The following is a 13857-nucleotide window of genomic DNA, read 5'->3' as shown; positions in this document are numbered from 1 at the left end:
AATGCTCTACAGTCATTCTGACAGACTGTAATACACTGCAGGAAGTGTGGAGGTGATGAGCCTTATATGGTTTCATTTAAAAAGCACTCTATATTACAACCTGTCAAAATGACCGAATGGAACATATGATTTTTATAGAGCATTAAAAGATATTTAATCAACAATGATCCTTGATAATCAGTTGCTCGATTGAATCTGCTTGGTTGAAGCAAGAAAAATCACTAAGCTGTGCAATGCTGTGTCCCTTTAGAGCAGGAGATTGAGAATGCTGCATCAAACACTAATCAAAACATGCTCTGGAGAACATATGGGCAATCAAAAAGCCACATCTGAAAAACACTGAGAACAAGAAAAAAAAAAGTATTCTGATTTGAAAATTAAGCATAAGTCAAGCTCTACTCACTAATCAAACAGCATGGAGCACAGGGTAATCAAATTTACATTATTTAAGCCTTTAACGCATTTGGAATGCTTTCTGATGAATTTTCAACGCTTCCTTCTGCTGGACGGCTAATTACCGGGACACTGGATGGAGAAAGGCAGTGTGAAATACACATTTCCACTCTACAAACTTTAGCTTAACTGCTTCAAAACAGCTAATCCCCAAACAACACATTTAAAACACAAAACCACAGAGAAATAACTGCTCTTTAAAGAAAAAAAGAAAAATTATTTTAAAAAACCCAATTAGTCAAGGCTAATTAGAAAAAGGACACAGGCGCTTTAGTGGAGATGCTTAGGATGCTTCATCCGGAGGGCATTTCCAATGTTTTGAGATGTTAATTTTCAGCCTGTTTATTCCAGTCCTGTTAGAGGAGTACCCCAGTGTACTTACAATGTAATGTCTTTCCACTTTATCTGTGATGTACGGACAATTATCACAGGCAATAATTTCAACAAGTTTCCCTGAACTTGGTGATGGGTAGCTTGTAATAAGTGTGGGCTTGTAATTAGGGCTGAGTAGAAAAATTTGAAACTTTGATGGTCTTGAGCAAATTCCTCTGGATATTAGACTGCATATGTTTTTAAAAGCATCTAAAAGATGTCTTTTCATACGCTTGCCTTTGATGGTTTTTAATATGAGTTTTCTTTTTCATTTTTTTCTTCACTAACTTGTTATTGCACTTTTAAGTGCATGTTTTGAGACTTGTTTATATTAGTACTTATTATATTAATATTTTTTTTATTTTTCTGGGTATTGCATCATGTGAAGCACTTTGTAGATTTTTCTTTCTTTCTTTCTTTCTTTCTATATATATATATATATATATATATATATATATATATATATATATATATATATATATATATATATATATATTTTTTTTCCTTTACTACAGATGTAAAGAGCAACTCGCTAGCTTTAGGTTTTTAAACATTACCCGTTTACATGGAGAAATTATGTTCTTTAAATAGTCTGAGAAATATTCTTCACTCCAGCAGTCTCTACATTTTCTCATCAGTGTACCACCAGTTATAAAGCTCTGTTAGCGTGTACTGGCAAGCTACAAAATTGTCATATGTTTGGTTCGGGCACTGGCAAAATGTTAATGCGAATTACTGCTGAATTTAAAATATAAGAACAAGAAAAAAAAAAGAAAAAAAAAACACAAACGATAACATGAGCCCTGTGCAAGTACAATTACTTCATTAAAAAAAATAATAATGATAAAAAAATAAAAAAACTTTGCCAGCCTTTTGTTGCCCCCGTCCTGTTTTTGGAACGCACTGTTTCCATCAAATTCAAAATGGGCATAGATTTTTCAAAATACAATAGAATTTCTCTGTTTCAACATTCGATATGTTGTCTTTGTGCTATTTTCAATTAAATGTAGTTAAAATTATTTGCATATCATTTCCTTTTCTTGGTCAAGATATCATCCATCCATCCATCCATTATCTAAGCCGCTTCTCCGTCAGGGTCGCGGGGGGGTGCTGGAGCCTATCCCAGCAGTCTTCGGGCGGAAGGCAGGATACACCCTGGACAGGTCGCCAGTCCATCGCAGGGCAGACAGACAGACACAGACAGTCACTCACACACTCACACCTAGGGGCAATTTAGCATGTCCAATTGGCCTGACTGCATGTCTTTGGACTGTGGGAGGAAACCGGAGAACCCGGAGGAAACCCACGCAGACACGGGGAGAACATGCAAACTCCACACAGAGAGGACCCTGGCCGCCCGGCCGGGGAATCGAACCCAGGCCCTCCTCGCTGTGAGGCGACAGTGCTACCCACCAAGCCACCGTGCCGCCCGTCAAGATATCAGTATTGGAAAAATCTAAAATAATGCTCTGGAGTTGAGATCTGGTTGAAAAATGCCGTTCCCTTTTAAACCAGGCTCTCTCACTCGTACCCATCTCCAATCTGTTCTTTGATTGGATGATGCAGAGGAGCACTGGACTCCCCAGGCTACCTCACAACCTCTCATCTCTGCTCATAATCCCCATGGAAAAGCCCCTCCGCTTACTCATGAAAATGTTTAGCACTTTTTCTGAGCTTGCCATGATGTTCGTAACCACAAGGACACAAAAATAAAAACCATTCCTCCAACTGCGCCAAATCTCAGGTGTTTCAAGTTGCAAACAGCTCCAAAGTCAACTGCAATAAACACAGTCCTCTAAAAAAAAATTTTTAAAAACTTGTATCTGCAGGCGTCAAGACACCGTAAACAAACAGAAGAAAACCTGTTCACTACAGATTTTACTCTGCAGGCTCATCATTCAGTTACGACTGTTTCAATATAAATCAATGGGAGAATGTCTCCTAAATTAAATCAGAGACATTGAAAGGAGGAGACAGTTCACCGTTTTAAAAAATGAATGCTCATCATCCTCATTAAAAGCCATGGATTTATAGGGAAAGCCAATTGCCATTTGGATTGCTGGTAAAGCTGTAAGTGGGGGAAAAACCCTCTCTTGTTGTGGACATATGCACATATGTTTATAGGTGCCTCCTCATTCAAAAAGACAGGTGCCTGGTCTTTCATAATTGGCCATAGCTGCCCATGTGCATTGGCAATATGGCCACCAAGCAGACAGACGTTCCTACAAGGACTTTGATTGCATTGATCATTAAAACTCAAAGATCACAATTATCCCAACTGATTATTTCAGTAAAATGTTGAATTCTTTTAAATTATACACTGAATAAACAAACAGTATTGGACATTAACCGTGTTAATGATTTTATTGGCCATTTCATCAAAAAATATCAACCATATAGATGTACTTTGTGGATTTACAATACGGGTGGCAATATGGCAAAAATATCAAATCATGTATATCAAAAACATTTTCTCAATAGACGATCACTACATTTTGGTATACAGACGCAATGCATTAGTATTGATGCTTAAACGCAAAAACTCTCAAACTTGGCACAATCGTTTTACTTAACATTTCACACACTGTACAACATTAAACAGAACCAATTACACTGTCTTTAGTAAAACATGCAGGAGGTTAGTGTACTGTGAAGTGCATCTGTTGGTGCACAGTTTACTAGCCCCTCACTCATTCAGCACAGGAAAGTGCCTCCTACAGGACTTCTACAGGATGTCCTGCATGCTTGTAAACAGATCTACTCCGCACCTGTCCATCAATAAACAGAAAGTTGCTTACACTCTCCAAGCCTCCACTCCACAGACACAGGTGCACAAACAACTGATTTCACTGCTCAACTAGGAGCAAATCTGCACCAACAAAACCACAGAATGATCACAGTGATTTAACAGACCACTGAACATTTTAACATTTACTCTGACTTTACTACAGCTGCAAACCCTGACCTCATCCTGATTTGATTCAATTTATGTCTGAAAACAGCCTGATAATTTTTTTTCAGCCCTAGAAATGACTATTATGATCTAATATAACTGATGCCAAAATTTCAGTACTGATGCAGTTGAATCACCACCTTCAAATCGATTTATTTTACACCCGTGCTGAAAAGTCTAGGTTATTTCCAGCATCAGCCAAGTTTAGCTAAATCCCACACAAAACCCCCGACAACTCTGCAAACTCCCCCTCAGATCAGCTGATCAGATCATCACACTCACCAGCAACAAAGCCACTTTCTTCATAGTGCGATTCCCCATAGCTAATCATATATACTCAGAGAGAGAGAGAGAGAGAGAGAGAGAGAGAGAGAGAGAGAGAGAGAGAGAGAGAGAGAAACAAAGAAAGGGTGAAGGAAAGAGCAAGAGAAGAAAGAGGAGAAAGAGAAAGTAGGGAGAGAAAGAGAGAAACAAAGAAATATCAAAGTGAGGAGAAAGATATAAAATAACAGAGCAAGAAAAAAGGCAGAAATGGAAAGGAGAGAAAGAGAGCACGAAAAAGCAAGAGAAAGAGAGCAAGAGAAACTTAGAGGAAAATAAGCAAGAGAAAGAGATCAAGACAAAGAGCAAGAAAAATAGTGACAGAAGTGAAATAGTGAAAGAAACTAAAGAAAGAGAAGAAACAAAAAAAGAAAGCCAAGAATGAACGAGAGAATGTCTAGTTGATCCATTGCGCTGTGATCCTGATGATAAATCCGTGTCAGTTCTGTCTCTCTCATACGAGGACGAGCATATGATGTGTGAGAGAGAGAGAGAGAGAGAGAGAGAGAGAGAGAGAGAGGGAGAGAGAGAGAGAGAGAGAGAGAGAGAGAGAGAGAGAGAGAGAGAGAGAGAGAGAGAGAGAGAGAGAGAGAGAGAGAGAGAAAAAGAGCGCTTTCTGTCACTCGTGTGCCATCAACCCTCTTTCCCACAGGAGGGATACAAAACTCGAAGAAGAAGAAGAAGAAGAAGAAGAACAAGAAGAAGAAGAAGAAGAACAAGAAGAAGAACAAGAAGAAGACTACAGCCCCCCTGAATGCCCACACACCATGCAACACACTGGAGAGCATCTGTTACTTGAATAAGAGAGAGAAAGCAGATGCTGCTTCTCCATCACCGTCAGCACAGCTGTATGTTACAGTCACTCATTATTAGGACTAAAGTTACAGGAGGAATTCTCTTTCTGGACCACACATCACTTTATATTATTATTAATCAGTTGGAAACACCACTAGACCCAGTTTACTGAGGCATGAGTTTGATCTTTTCCCATCTCATGCATAAAGAGTTTACATGTTCTGTATAATTCAGTTGTTTAGACGTGCACAAAGTCATTCAAAGTGGTTTAGCATGAAATGCTCAGTTCTGGAGAAACGTTCCAAGTAAAACTGTTATAGGAACCAGACATCCACCTCTGAAAGCTCGCTCACAGAAAGAGTTATTACATGCAATGATTTTGAATACACTGTCTTGTGTCTGAAACACTGTTTTAACAATAGTTCTACAAATGTACTGGTCTACATTGGGTACTTTCAGAATCTAATCATGGTTGAGTACATGGCTGATACAGGGCATTTTGAGGCAATGAAAACTCTCCAGATTTTCCACTAGTTTACCAACACCAAACACTACTTATAAGAACTTTGACACATGTACGTTCAGGTTTTGGATAGTAAATAAAATGGCCACACTTTGGGCAACGTTGATCTAGAGTTTCCAGTGCAGAAAGGTTCGCCATGGTTAGAAGCCAAAATTCTCTTTTCTGGCTACACTAATATACTTTTGTCTATGTTCATGGATACCCGTGGGTAATAAATACAGTGTCAGAAACAACATAATCAAGTCTATTAGAGACTACTGAACACCACCACATGGGTTGAGATGAGTGTGAGATGACTTTGCTTTTAGTACCATGCCAACAGGTGTACCAATTGTTAGGCCACTTGTTAGCTACATTACAATCATAGTTCAAGTGCTTGAAATAAATAAGCAAATTTCAGACTTCAAACATGTCTTGGCTGATGGACTACATTTAGGGTTATTAAAATTTGCATAAGCAACTGGGTTAAATCTTGCCTTTTGGCTGTATGCACCTCCTATATTTATAGGACGTTTACACAAAAACGAACAATTAATAAAGTACAACCATTATAAATTACTTAAGTGAGGTCCTATATATCGAGGGACAGTGATTTCAGCAAAGCAGAGTAAAATAGAAAAGCAGGCCATTCAGAGAGTGGTGACAAGATCAAAAGTGTGGAAAAAAAAAAAAATCCGCAAATAAATCATATTTGCTTTGGGTGTATAAAACTCCCAAGCTACGCAAAGTCTTAGCATACTGAACTCTTAAGGCAAAATAAATTCAACAAGCTGTGCTTCATAGCACAACAGAAAAGCAATTAATCATGTATTAATAACATCACTTATTGAAACTGTGGCAGCGGAGTTCATCCATCCATAGTAGCTCAAAATATAGGCCATAATTTAATGCCAAATATCTGGCACAAGCTTTAAACCCCAGTTTAGCTCCAGCAGAATTAATTCCTTTAAACTATCTCACACTGTATCCATCCTGACAACATTCACAACAGCAGCCAAGCCCAAATGTCCAGCATACCCTGAACATTCTTATTTACAGTTTGACCAGCAGAGGGAGACATACACCACAAACCTGCAGCACTGAATCCAGAACTGCTTGAAATGTGCAAAGGCTAACTTCTCAGACCATCATAGAACCTGAACATCAAGACAAAATTCTTCCATTTACAGACGTAAAGATTAAGAGTGTTTTCCATTCTAGAGGCGAGGATTTCAACAAAATAACTGGATAGTCCAGCGTCAGCTAGAACAAAGACTAGGACATAAAATGTTAAGAGTGCAAGTAAAGGAACAGTACAAGGCCTGACTGATATATGTTTGTCTGATGAACTCAATATTAAAATTCCACAAAGGGAGGAAATTCTTCTGATAAAGTACCAAAGTCGAAGTACTCAATGGGCTCATATCCTACATTTTAGCTCCATTTAATTTTCTTCTGCAGTACAACTTGCTGTTTGTGTGGGTTACCAGATTCATTCGTCTGATTTTCTTAAGGTGCCTTCGACACTGATCTACGTAAACATGCTTTGTTGACTGGTTGCACTGCATTGTGTCTCACTTTAAAAGCAGTCTGGTCTGTAACAGCCTTTGTAACTTCAGAGTAACTGGGCAAAGCTAAATTGCTGCAGGCAGATATACGTGAGTGACTTGGTTTTTCATGACATCACAGCAGCAAATTTAAAAAGAGCTGCTTTTGAGACTTTGTTGTTGCGTATGCACTGTGGCATGAACGTTAGTTTCAAAATGTACCAGTATCTAAACTGGTAAACCTTAAACTCTTAAAACATCAAAGACCTTTCATTTAAAAAAATAAATAAATAAATAAGGAAATTTAGATTTCGTTATTTACAAGACAACTTCATTCATCCTGACAACAGCTACGCAATCACTAAAAAGGGTTTTTAAAGCTTTCAAATACACAGCCCTTTACATTTGCAGAACATTTCAAAGCAAACGGGCAAAGCAAAATTTTTTTTTAAAAAGTTGTCTTAAGTTAACAGATGTCATGGTTAAGTATGTTGCTTTTTTAATTTCTCCTAAAATGGTTTCAAATTCAGACATACAAGGCTTTCCTGACAGTGCAGACCAAAAAAGGCACAGGTCAAGTCAAAGAACCTAGTCTTGTTTATAAAATGCTAGTAAAGAATAGGGCCTGACCAGTTCACTGTTTGGATTAAAAAAAATAAAAAATTCAATCAATATCAAAGCAGCATTTGGTATTTTTGTTCTTGAGCTCCCCCCTAGAGTCGGAGAGGGCATCACTTTTACATTTATGTCGCAAATACAAATCGCACTGCGGACCTTCCTCATGTACAAATACATTTATTCAGCTGAAGGATGCAGAACCTGACTCCTCTTCATGGGAATGCACATCACGCACACGTGGATGCCGCACTCATGATTTCTATGTTTATGTTTCGTTTTGTAAATTGAAATCGCGAGTGTAATCTGGAGTTGACCGGCTGACTACTGCAGTTGCATTTCTGATCATAAGTAATATATTGGTTGAGGATATCAGGTATCACAATTTTAGCTTCTTAAATCATTATCAGTGATAAATTTTCAGGCCTTGATAAATGAACATAAAAGCTGGCTGATGCCACTCATAAGGAATTGACTAAATTGGCAGGCTCACCTGAGGATGTGTCTGATGAGATGAGGATGAGCTTTGGTTCTGTCGTCCTGAGGGGTGGTCCATGTTATCATTAGGGTCCGACACGCTGGTCCTGACTGAAGGAGAATGGAGGCCACCTTCACCTCCTTCATCCTCCTCTCCTTCCTCATCCTCCTCCCTTCCACTGTCCTCTGATGGTTCAAACTCGTCACTCTCCTGGTCCATCTCCTCCTCCGCTTCTCTTTCCCCGTCCTCATCTTCTGGCCGGCCATGGTCTTCCTCAGACTGAGGACCTACTCCTACATGTCCCTCTCCTCCACTGTTATTGTTCTCTTCCTCTTCCTCCTCCTCCTCTTCCTCTTCATCCTGTTGTCTTCGTCTTTGTCTCCTCTGCCTTTGCTCTTGCTCCCACATCCACTGGGCTCCTTTCTCTCCACCGTTCACCTCCTCCCTCCTCCTTCTCCCTTCTTCCGCTCTCTCATTCTCGCCCACGGACTGGTTCCTCCCAGAAGGCCATGGTTCTTCCGGCTCTTCTTCTTCTCCCTCTTCTTCCACCTCTCCAGAATGATCTCTCTCGTCCTCCTCCTCCTCCACCTCCTCCCCTCGCTCTCTCCTCCTCCGTTGCCGTGGCTCCCGGGGTTGGTGTCCCTCCAGGTTGACGTGGTGTGGGTGTGGATCAGGCTGGGCTGGAGGCCGCTGCTGCTGCTGCGCCGCCCTGCTGCCGCTGCCCCCCGACAGCAGATCCTGGTTCATCTCCAAAAGCCAGCTTGCTACCTCCTGAACCTTCGCTAGGCTGTCTGAGGAGGAAAAGGACTTCCCAACATTCTGAAAGGTGAAGAGAGATGATAATGTTAGATCTTAGATTTTCATTTCTTAAAAGCTTATTTCACCGTAACATCAGAATAATTGTGACTTTAAAAAACTAAACACTGATGAACCATAAACAAACTATTTTAAAAAGTGAGGAGGAGGAAAAGGGGGAGAAGGAAAATTTTAAAATATTTAGATGTATTGCAGCTAAACAACTCAGTGTTCTTAAATTACACTGCATTTTTAAAAATGTAATAATTCTGAGAGATGGGGGTGGGGGCAAAAGAGGAGAGAGGAAAGAGGAAGGAAGGAGAATAAGGGACAATATAAGCAAAAAGTGAGTGAAGAGAAATTCAGAACAAGACAGAGAAGGAAGCAAGGAAAAAAATTGGAAGAGAGCAATAGAGAAAGCTGAGAGAAAAGGGCAGAGAAACCAGAAGGGAAGAAAGGAGATAAGAGTGAAAAGTGAAAAGGGAAGAAAAGACACAGGAAGCAAGAAGCTAATGGGAGAGTGAGTGAGAGAAGATAGAAAAGTGAGAAGGATGAGACGAAAGAAGGGAGCGAGTCGGTGAGGGAGAAGTGTGAAGAAGATGAGAGAAATAGAGATAGAGGGAGAAAAGAGAAGAAAATGAGAAAAAGAGGTTAGAGATTAGTTCTCTGTCTCCCTCCTGAGTGTTAAAGCTGCGCTGATAGTGGGAATTACCCTCATCTTTTATTCATGTTTCCCCAAATAAAACAAAGGACATTAGCATTTATGCAGGCAGAGATTCAATATAGGCCACTTTCAGACAATAAACCTCATCGCGGCAGGAATAACAGCTTACTTTCGGTTCTATTCAACACTGAGGACACAGCAAGTCAATAAGCAGGAACTAGACCAAATTAAGGCTGACCAATGATCCTTTCCATCAGTTCACTAATAAGGACATGCACTGTGACTAGCCGAGGGAGACTAGTGGTTTTTGTGTCAGATGAGACCCATAACAGTTAGATGTAGCTAAAACTACAGCTGCTAGCACTTGATAATGATATCTTCTGGATCTAATCTCAGTCTATTCAGTAACAGCAATGCTCATATTAAGGTCCTTGAGTTTTTTTTGGATAAAAAAACTCAGATATCAGTGCAGTATTATGGAAGAATTGGTATTTTTGTCTCAAATATGAGCAAAACAGTTCTGTTCAAACAAACTCAGCATTTTACTCAATTTTACTCAACCTCACTAACTGGCCTAGTTTAAGACAAAAGCCTTGACATATAAACAAATTTGCCCACCTAAAGACAAAACAGTGAGATTAATGATACAAACTATAATACCATTGAAAAACGTCAGCCCACATGAGAGTTGTTGAAATTTAAGTGTTGAAATTTACCTAATAACATGGAACTGGTGAACTGCACGAAAATGATGTCACAGCGAAAATCTCAAGTGCTGTGACATCAAAACCACAACTAGTGTTAACCGCCAGTTAACTGGCAACTTGATTGCGTAAGAGCAAAAATCTTTGATTTTTCAAAAAAACAGTGAAGAGTTTTTTATGGACTCAAAGGTGGTTTCTGTGACTGGCCAGCAGAGAGCGTTGTTGTATAAGAGATGGGATTTGACACTAAATAGCATTTTAGACTATGGGAGACAGCGAGAGACTGTGACAGAGGTCACAATGCTGAGAATGTCGACTTGATGACTAAAATACTGTCAATTTGAAAAAATGTAACACTGTACATGGCAGATAGATCAGTAAGATGCACTCGACTCGCTGTAAATGCAGAAGGGCAGTGAGGGACATGATGTGCTGAGTGCGGACACCTCTACAGCTGTATTAGATAATGAACCTGAAGAGAGAAACTGATTAAGGTAATGGAGGTCTGCAGTAGAGACTGATGGGGCACGCTAGCTCGGCCAGTACGCTTGGATGTGTTTATGGAAAACATGATGCTAGAGGAGGTTGTGGCAGAGAGAAGGATGAAGGAGACACAGTGGAAGCAGACAGGAGCAGTAACAGTCAGGAGATCAATGAGAGAGAGTTAAGAGTAAACCAGCTCGACTGAATACATCTTACAATACAGCAAAAATGAGTGACTATAAATGTGCCTTATTGCAATACGGTGAGGTTTCCATTTTTCAGATCAACTGCTCACAGGGTAACTGCAGCACTACCACAAAACACTGCAGTTTTGCCTAGTTTAACAACCTGATGCTAACACAGGTACTTACACAGATCAGGCATAACATTATGACTACCTCATTGTTTCCATGTTCATTGTCCATTTCATCAGCTCCACTTACTACATAGTCAGGGCACCTTGCAAATGTAAAGTCAGAGACGATAGCTCTTCTGCTGCTGCACAGTTTGTGTTGGTCATCCTCTAGTCCTTCAGTGGTCACAGGACACAGCCCACAGGACGCTGTTGGCTGGATATTTTTGCTTGGTGAACTATTCTCAGTCCAGCAGTTACACTGTGGTGTTTAAAACTCCAGCAGCACTGCTGTGCCTGATCCACTCAGACCAGCGCAACAGACACTAACACACCACCACATCAGTGTTACTGCAGTGCTCAGAATGATCCAACACAATAGTACGTACCTGCTCTGTGAGGGTTCATGGGGGTCCTGACCACTGAAGAACAGGGTAAAAGGGGGCTAACAGTATGCAGAGAAACAGATTGACTACAGTCTGTAAGTGTAGAACTACACAGTGCACCTATACATTAAGTGGAGCTGATAAAAATGGACAATGAGTGTAGAAACAAGGAGGTGGTCATATTGTTATGCCTGATCGGTGTACATTACTACAATTACATGGTATATACTTTTATTAATAAATATGAATCAAAACACTGTGATAAAGTAGAGGAATTATACATGCTCCCCAGGACCAATAGTGTTTGTTTTGCCAAAGCACCTCTGAGCCTGTTTTTTTTTTTCTGACTACCAGTTAATGGTCTATTTATCCAGTCATCCTCCCGACCCTTCAGAAAAGGAGCTAATCAAAGCAAACGACTCAAACTAGAGACAAAGCTCTGCAATGCAGCCGTCTGGTTACATTAGTGTTATTTAAACCTATTGATATTGTGGTGAGCCTAGCAGAACAAAAAGCCTAATGTAGCATTAAGAGGAGCATTCTCATTTACAGTAATCAAGGTGAAGATGTTCAAAGAAGGATCTACAACAGTCAGGGTGTTACATGCTCTGAAGGGTTAACCAAACTACATGAAACCAATCAATATGATAAAAGGATTGCGATTCTCTCAGACTCAAGAATGAGCATACCCAGAAAACTATTTCAACCTATTTATCTGCACAGTAAGTACGTTTTTGCCATTGGAAAATATGATGCTCTCTTCTGGGGCTGGATGCACTAGTCATATATTAGTCCAAGCATTTCCCGTGTATATTTTGGTCTGTCCATCTGAATTCACATGACCAAATCATAAGGCAAATTATTGCGTAACTGCACGAATTAAATGTACATTCATTTTATTTATTGATATTTAATGTAAAAGCTCCCCTCAAATTATCAGAAAATGTGTTTTATGATTATAGACATTTTGTTATATGCTTACAATTTACTGCTGAAGAATAAAAATCTTAGACGCTCTTTGTACCATTTTATAAAAATATGTTTTAGAGTAAATCACTGAAGAGGCGCCATCTGTTTATAGTTCATAGCCCCGATTTGTGGAAAAATGGGACAACTTTCAGTAGATAAAAATATTGTGAGCTCAGCTTCTTTTATTTATTATTCTTTTAGTCTAAAATTACATTACCCATCTATTTGACTGGAAAGAAGACAGTTACAGCTCTCATACCACTCCTACCTTTTGAATCTAGCTTATGAAACATTAAAGTTATGAAGAACCTAACGAAGTGCATTTAGGAACCACCAGTGGTCTCGAGGAGTTGAAAAGGTCAAAATGATGCATTACTAGACTACAATGGGTTGCATCTCACACATTAGTACTAATTTTGAGCTAAGTATGATAAAATATTTACACCCCCACAAGCAGGTATGTGCAATTAGGTGCAAGTAAACCAAAAGAAAAACAACATACCTAGCATTGCTTTTTTTTTGGTTAACTAAGCTGATGTTTAGCGCTAATCTTTATCTCTGGTTTTAACTTTCAATATGAAGCTAAGACGCACAGGTCCAATTCAGTAAGCTACAGCAAATGACAAAATGTTGAAAATGATGCTGCTGCCCAGAATGACCAGAATCAGTCATCTAAAAAAAGCTACACTTTTGGTTTTTGTAAAGAAAAAAAGAAAAAAAAAAGCAATAATGGCAAAAGACAGTTTTATTCTGTTCAACTTGTACACATAGTTCTCTCCTATACTCCATTTTACTTCCATGGAAGAAGTCAGCAGAAGAAGCCACTGCATTTTCCATAGTAGCATGTTTACAGGCTGGATCTGAACATTATCGTCAAGTGGAAGTGACATCCGCACTAGACAGCTTTCACTACTTAAGACATGACTTTAGGATTTGTGCCGCATTCACATTCAGTAACTACCCGAAATATCAAACTCCCCCTCCTCTTCTTCTTTCGGCTGCTCCCTTTAGGGGTCGTCTCAGCGGATCATCTGCCTCCATCTTGCCCCATCCATTGCCTCCTCTACTTTCACACCAACCATCTCCATGTCCACCTTCACTACATCCATAAACCTTCTCTGAGGTCTACCTCTTCTCCTTCTACCCGGCAGCTCCATCTCCAACATTCTTTGACCAATATATCCATTATTCCTCCTCAACACATGTCCAAACCATCTCAACCTGGCCTCTCTGTCTTTATCTCCAAACTGCTGCACCTTCACCGTCCCTCTGATCTGTTCATTTCTAATCTTGTCCTTCCTTGTCACTCCCAACGAAAATCTCAGCATCTTCATCTCGGCCACCAGAAATATCTGAAACTACCTAGGAATTTACGTAAGTATAAATATATCGTCACTGTCCAATGACAAACAAGTATCTCCAAAATATAAACTTTACAGGAGAGGACAAAAACACTTAATGTAGGTCA

The 13857-nt window shown here is 39.6% G+C and overlaps 1 protein-coding gene across 2 annotated transcripts in view; it reads right to left on the bottom strand.

The window, feature by feature from the left end:
* The window catches only part of fbxw7 (F-box and WD repeat domain containing 7), a 208714-nt gene that overhangs the window by 123649 nt on the left and 71208 nt on the right, over nucleotides 1-13857 (bottom strand). For both annotated transcript variants that reach the window (XM_037532579.1, XM_017713536.2), the window contains exon 3: nucleotides 8052-8855. In XM_037532579.1, the coding sequence (XP_037388476.1) occupies nucleotides 8052-8783 (732 nt within the window). In that variant the 5' untranslated portion in view covers nucleotides 8784-8855. The remainder of the gene's footprint in view (nucleotides 1-8051; nucleotides 8856-13857) is intronic.

Source organism: Pygocentrus nattereri, chromosome 22 (assembly GCF_015220715.1).
Source record: "Pygocentrus nattereri isolate fPygNat1 chromosome 22, fPygNat1.pri, whole genome shotgun sequence".
Classification (NCBI taxonomy): domain Eukaryota; kingdom Metazoa; phylum Chordata; class Actinopteri; order Characiformes; family Serrasalmidae; genus Pygocentrus; species Pygocentrus nattereri.
The sequence above is the reverse complement of the archived record's forward strand: the minus strand, read 5'-3'. Positions and strand labels throughout refer to the sequence as shown.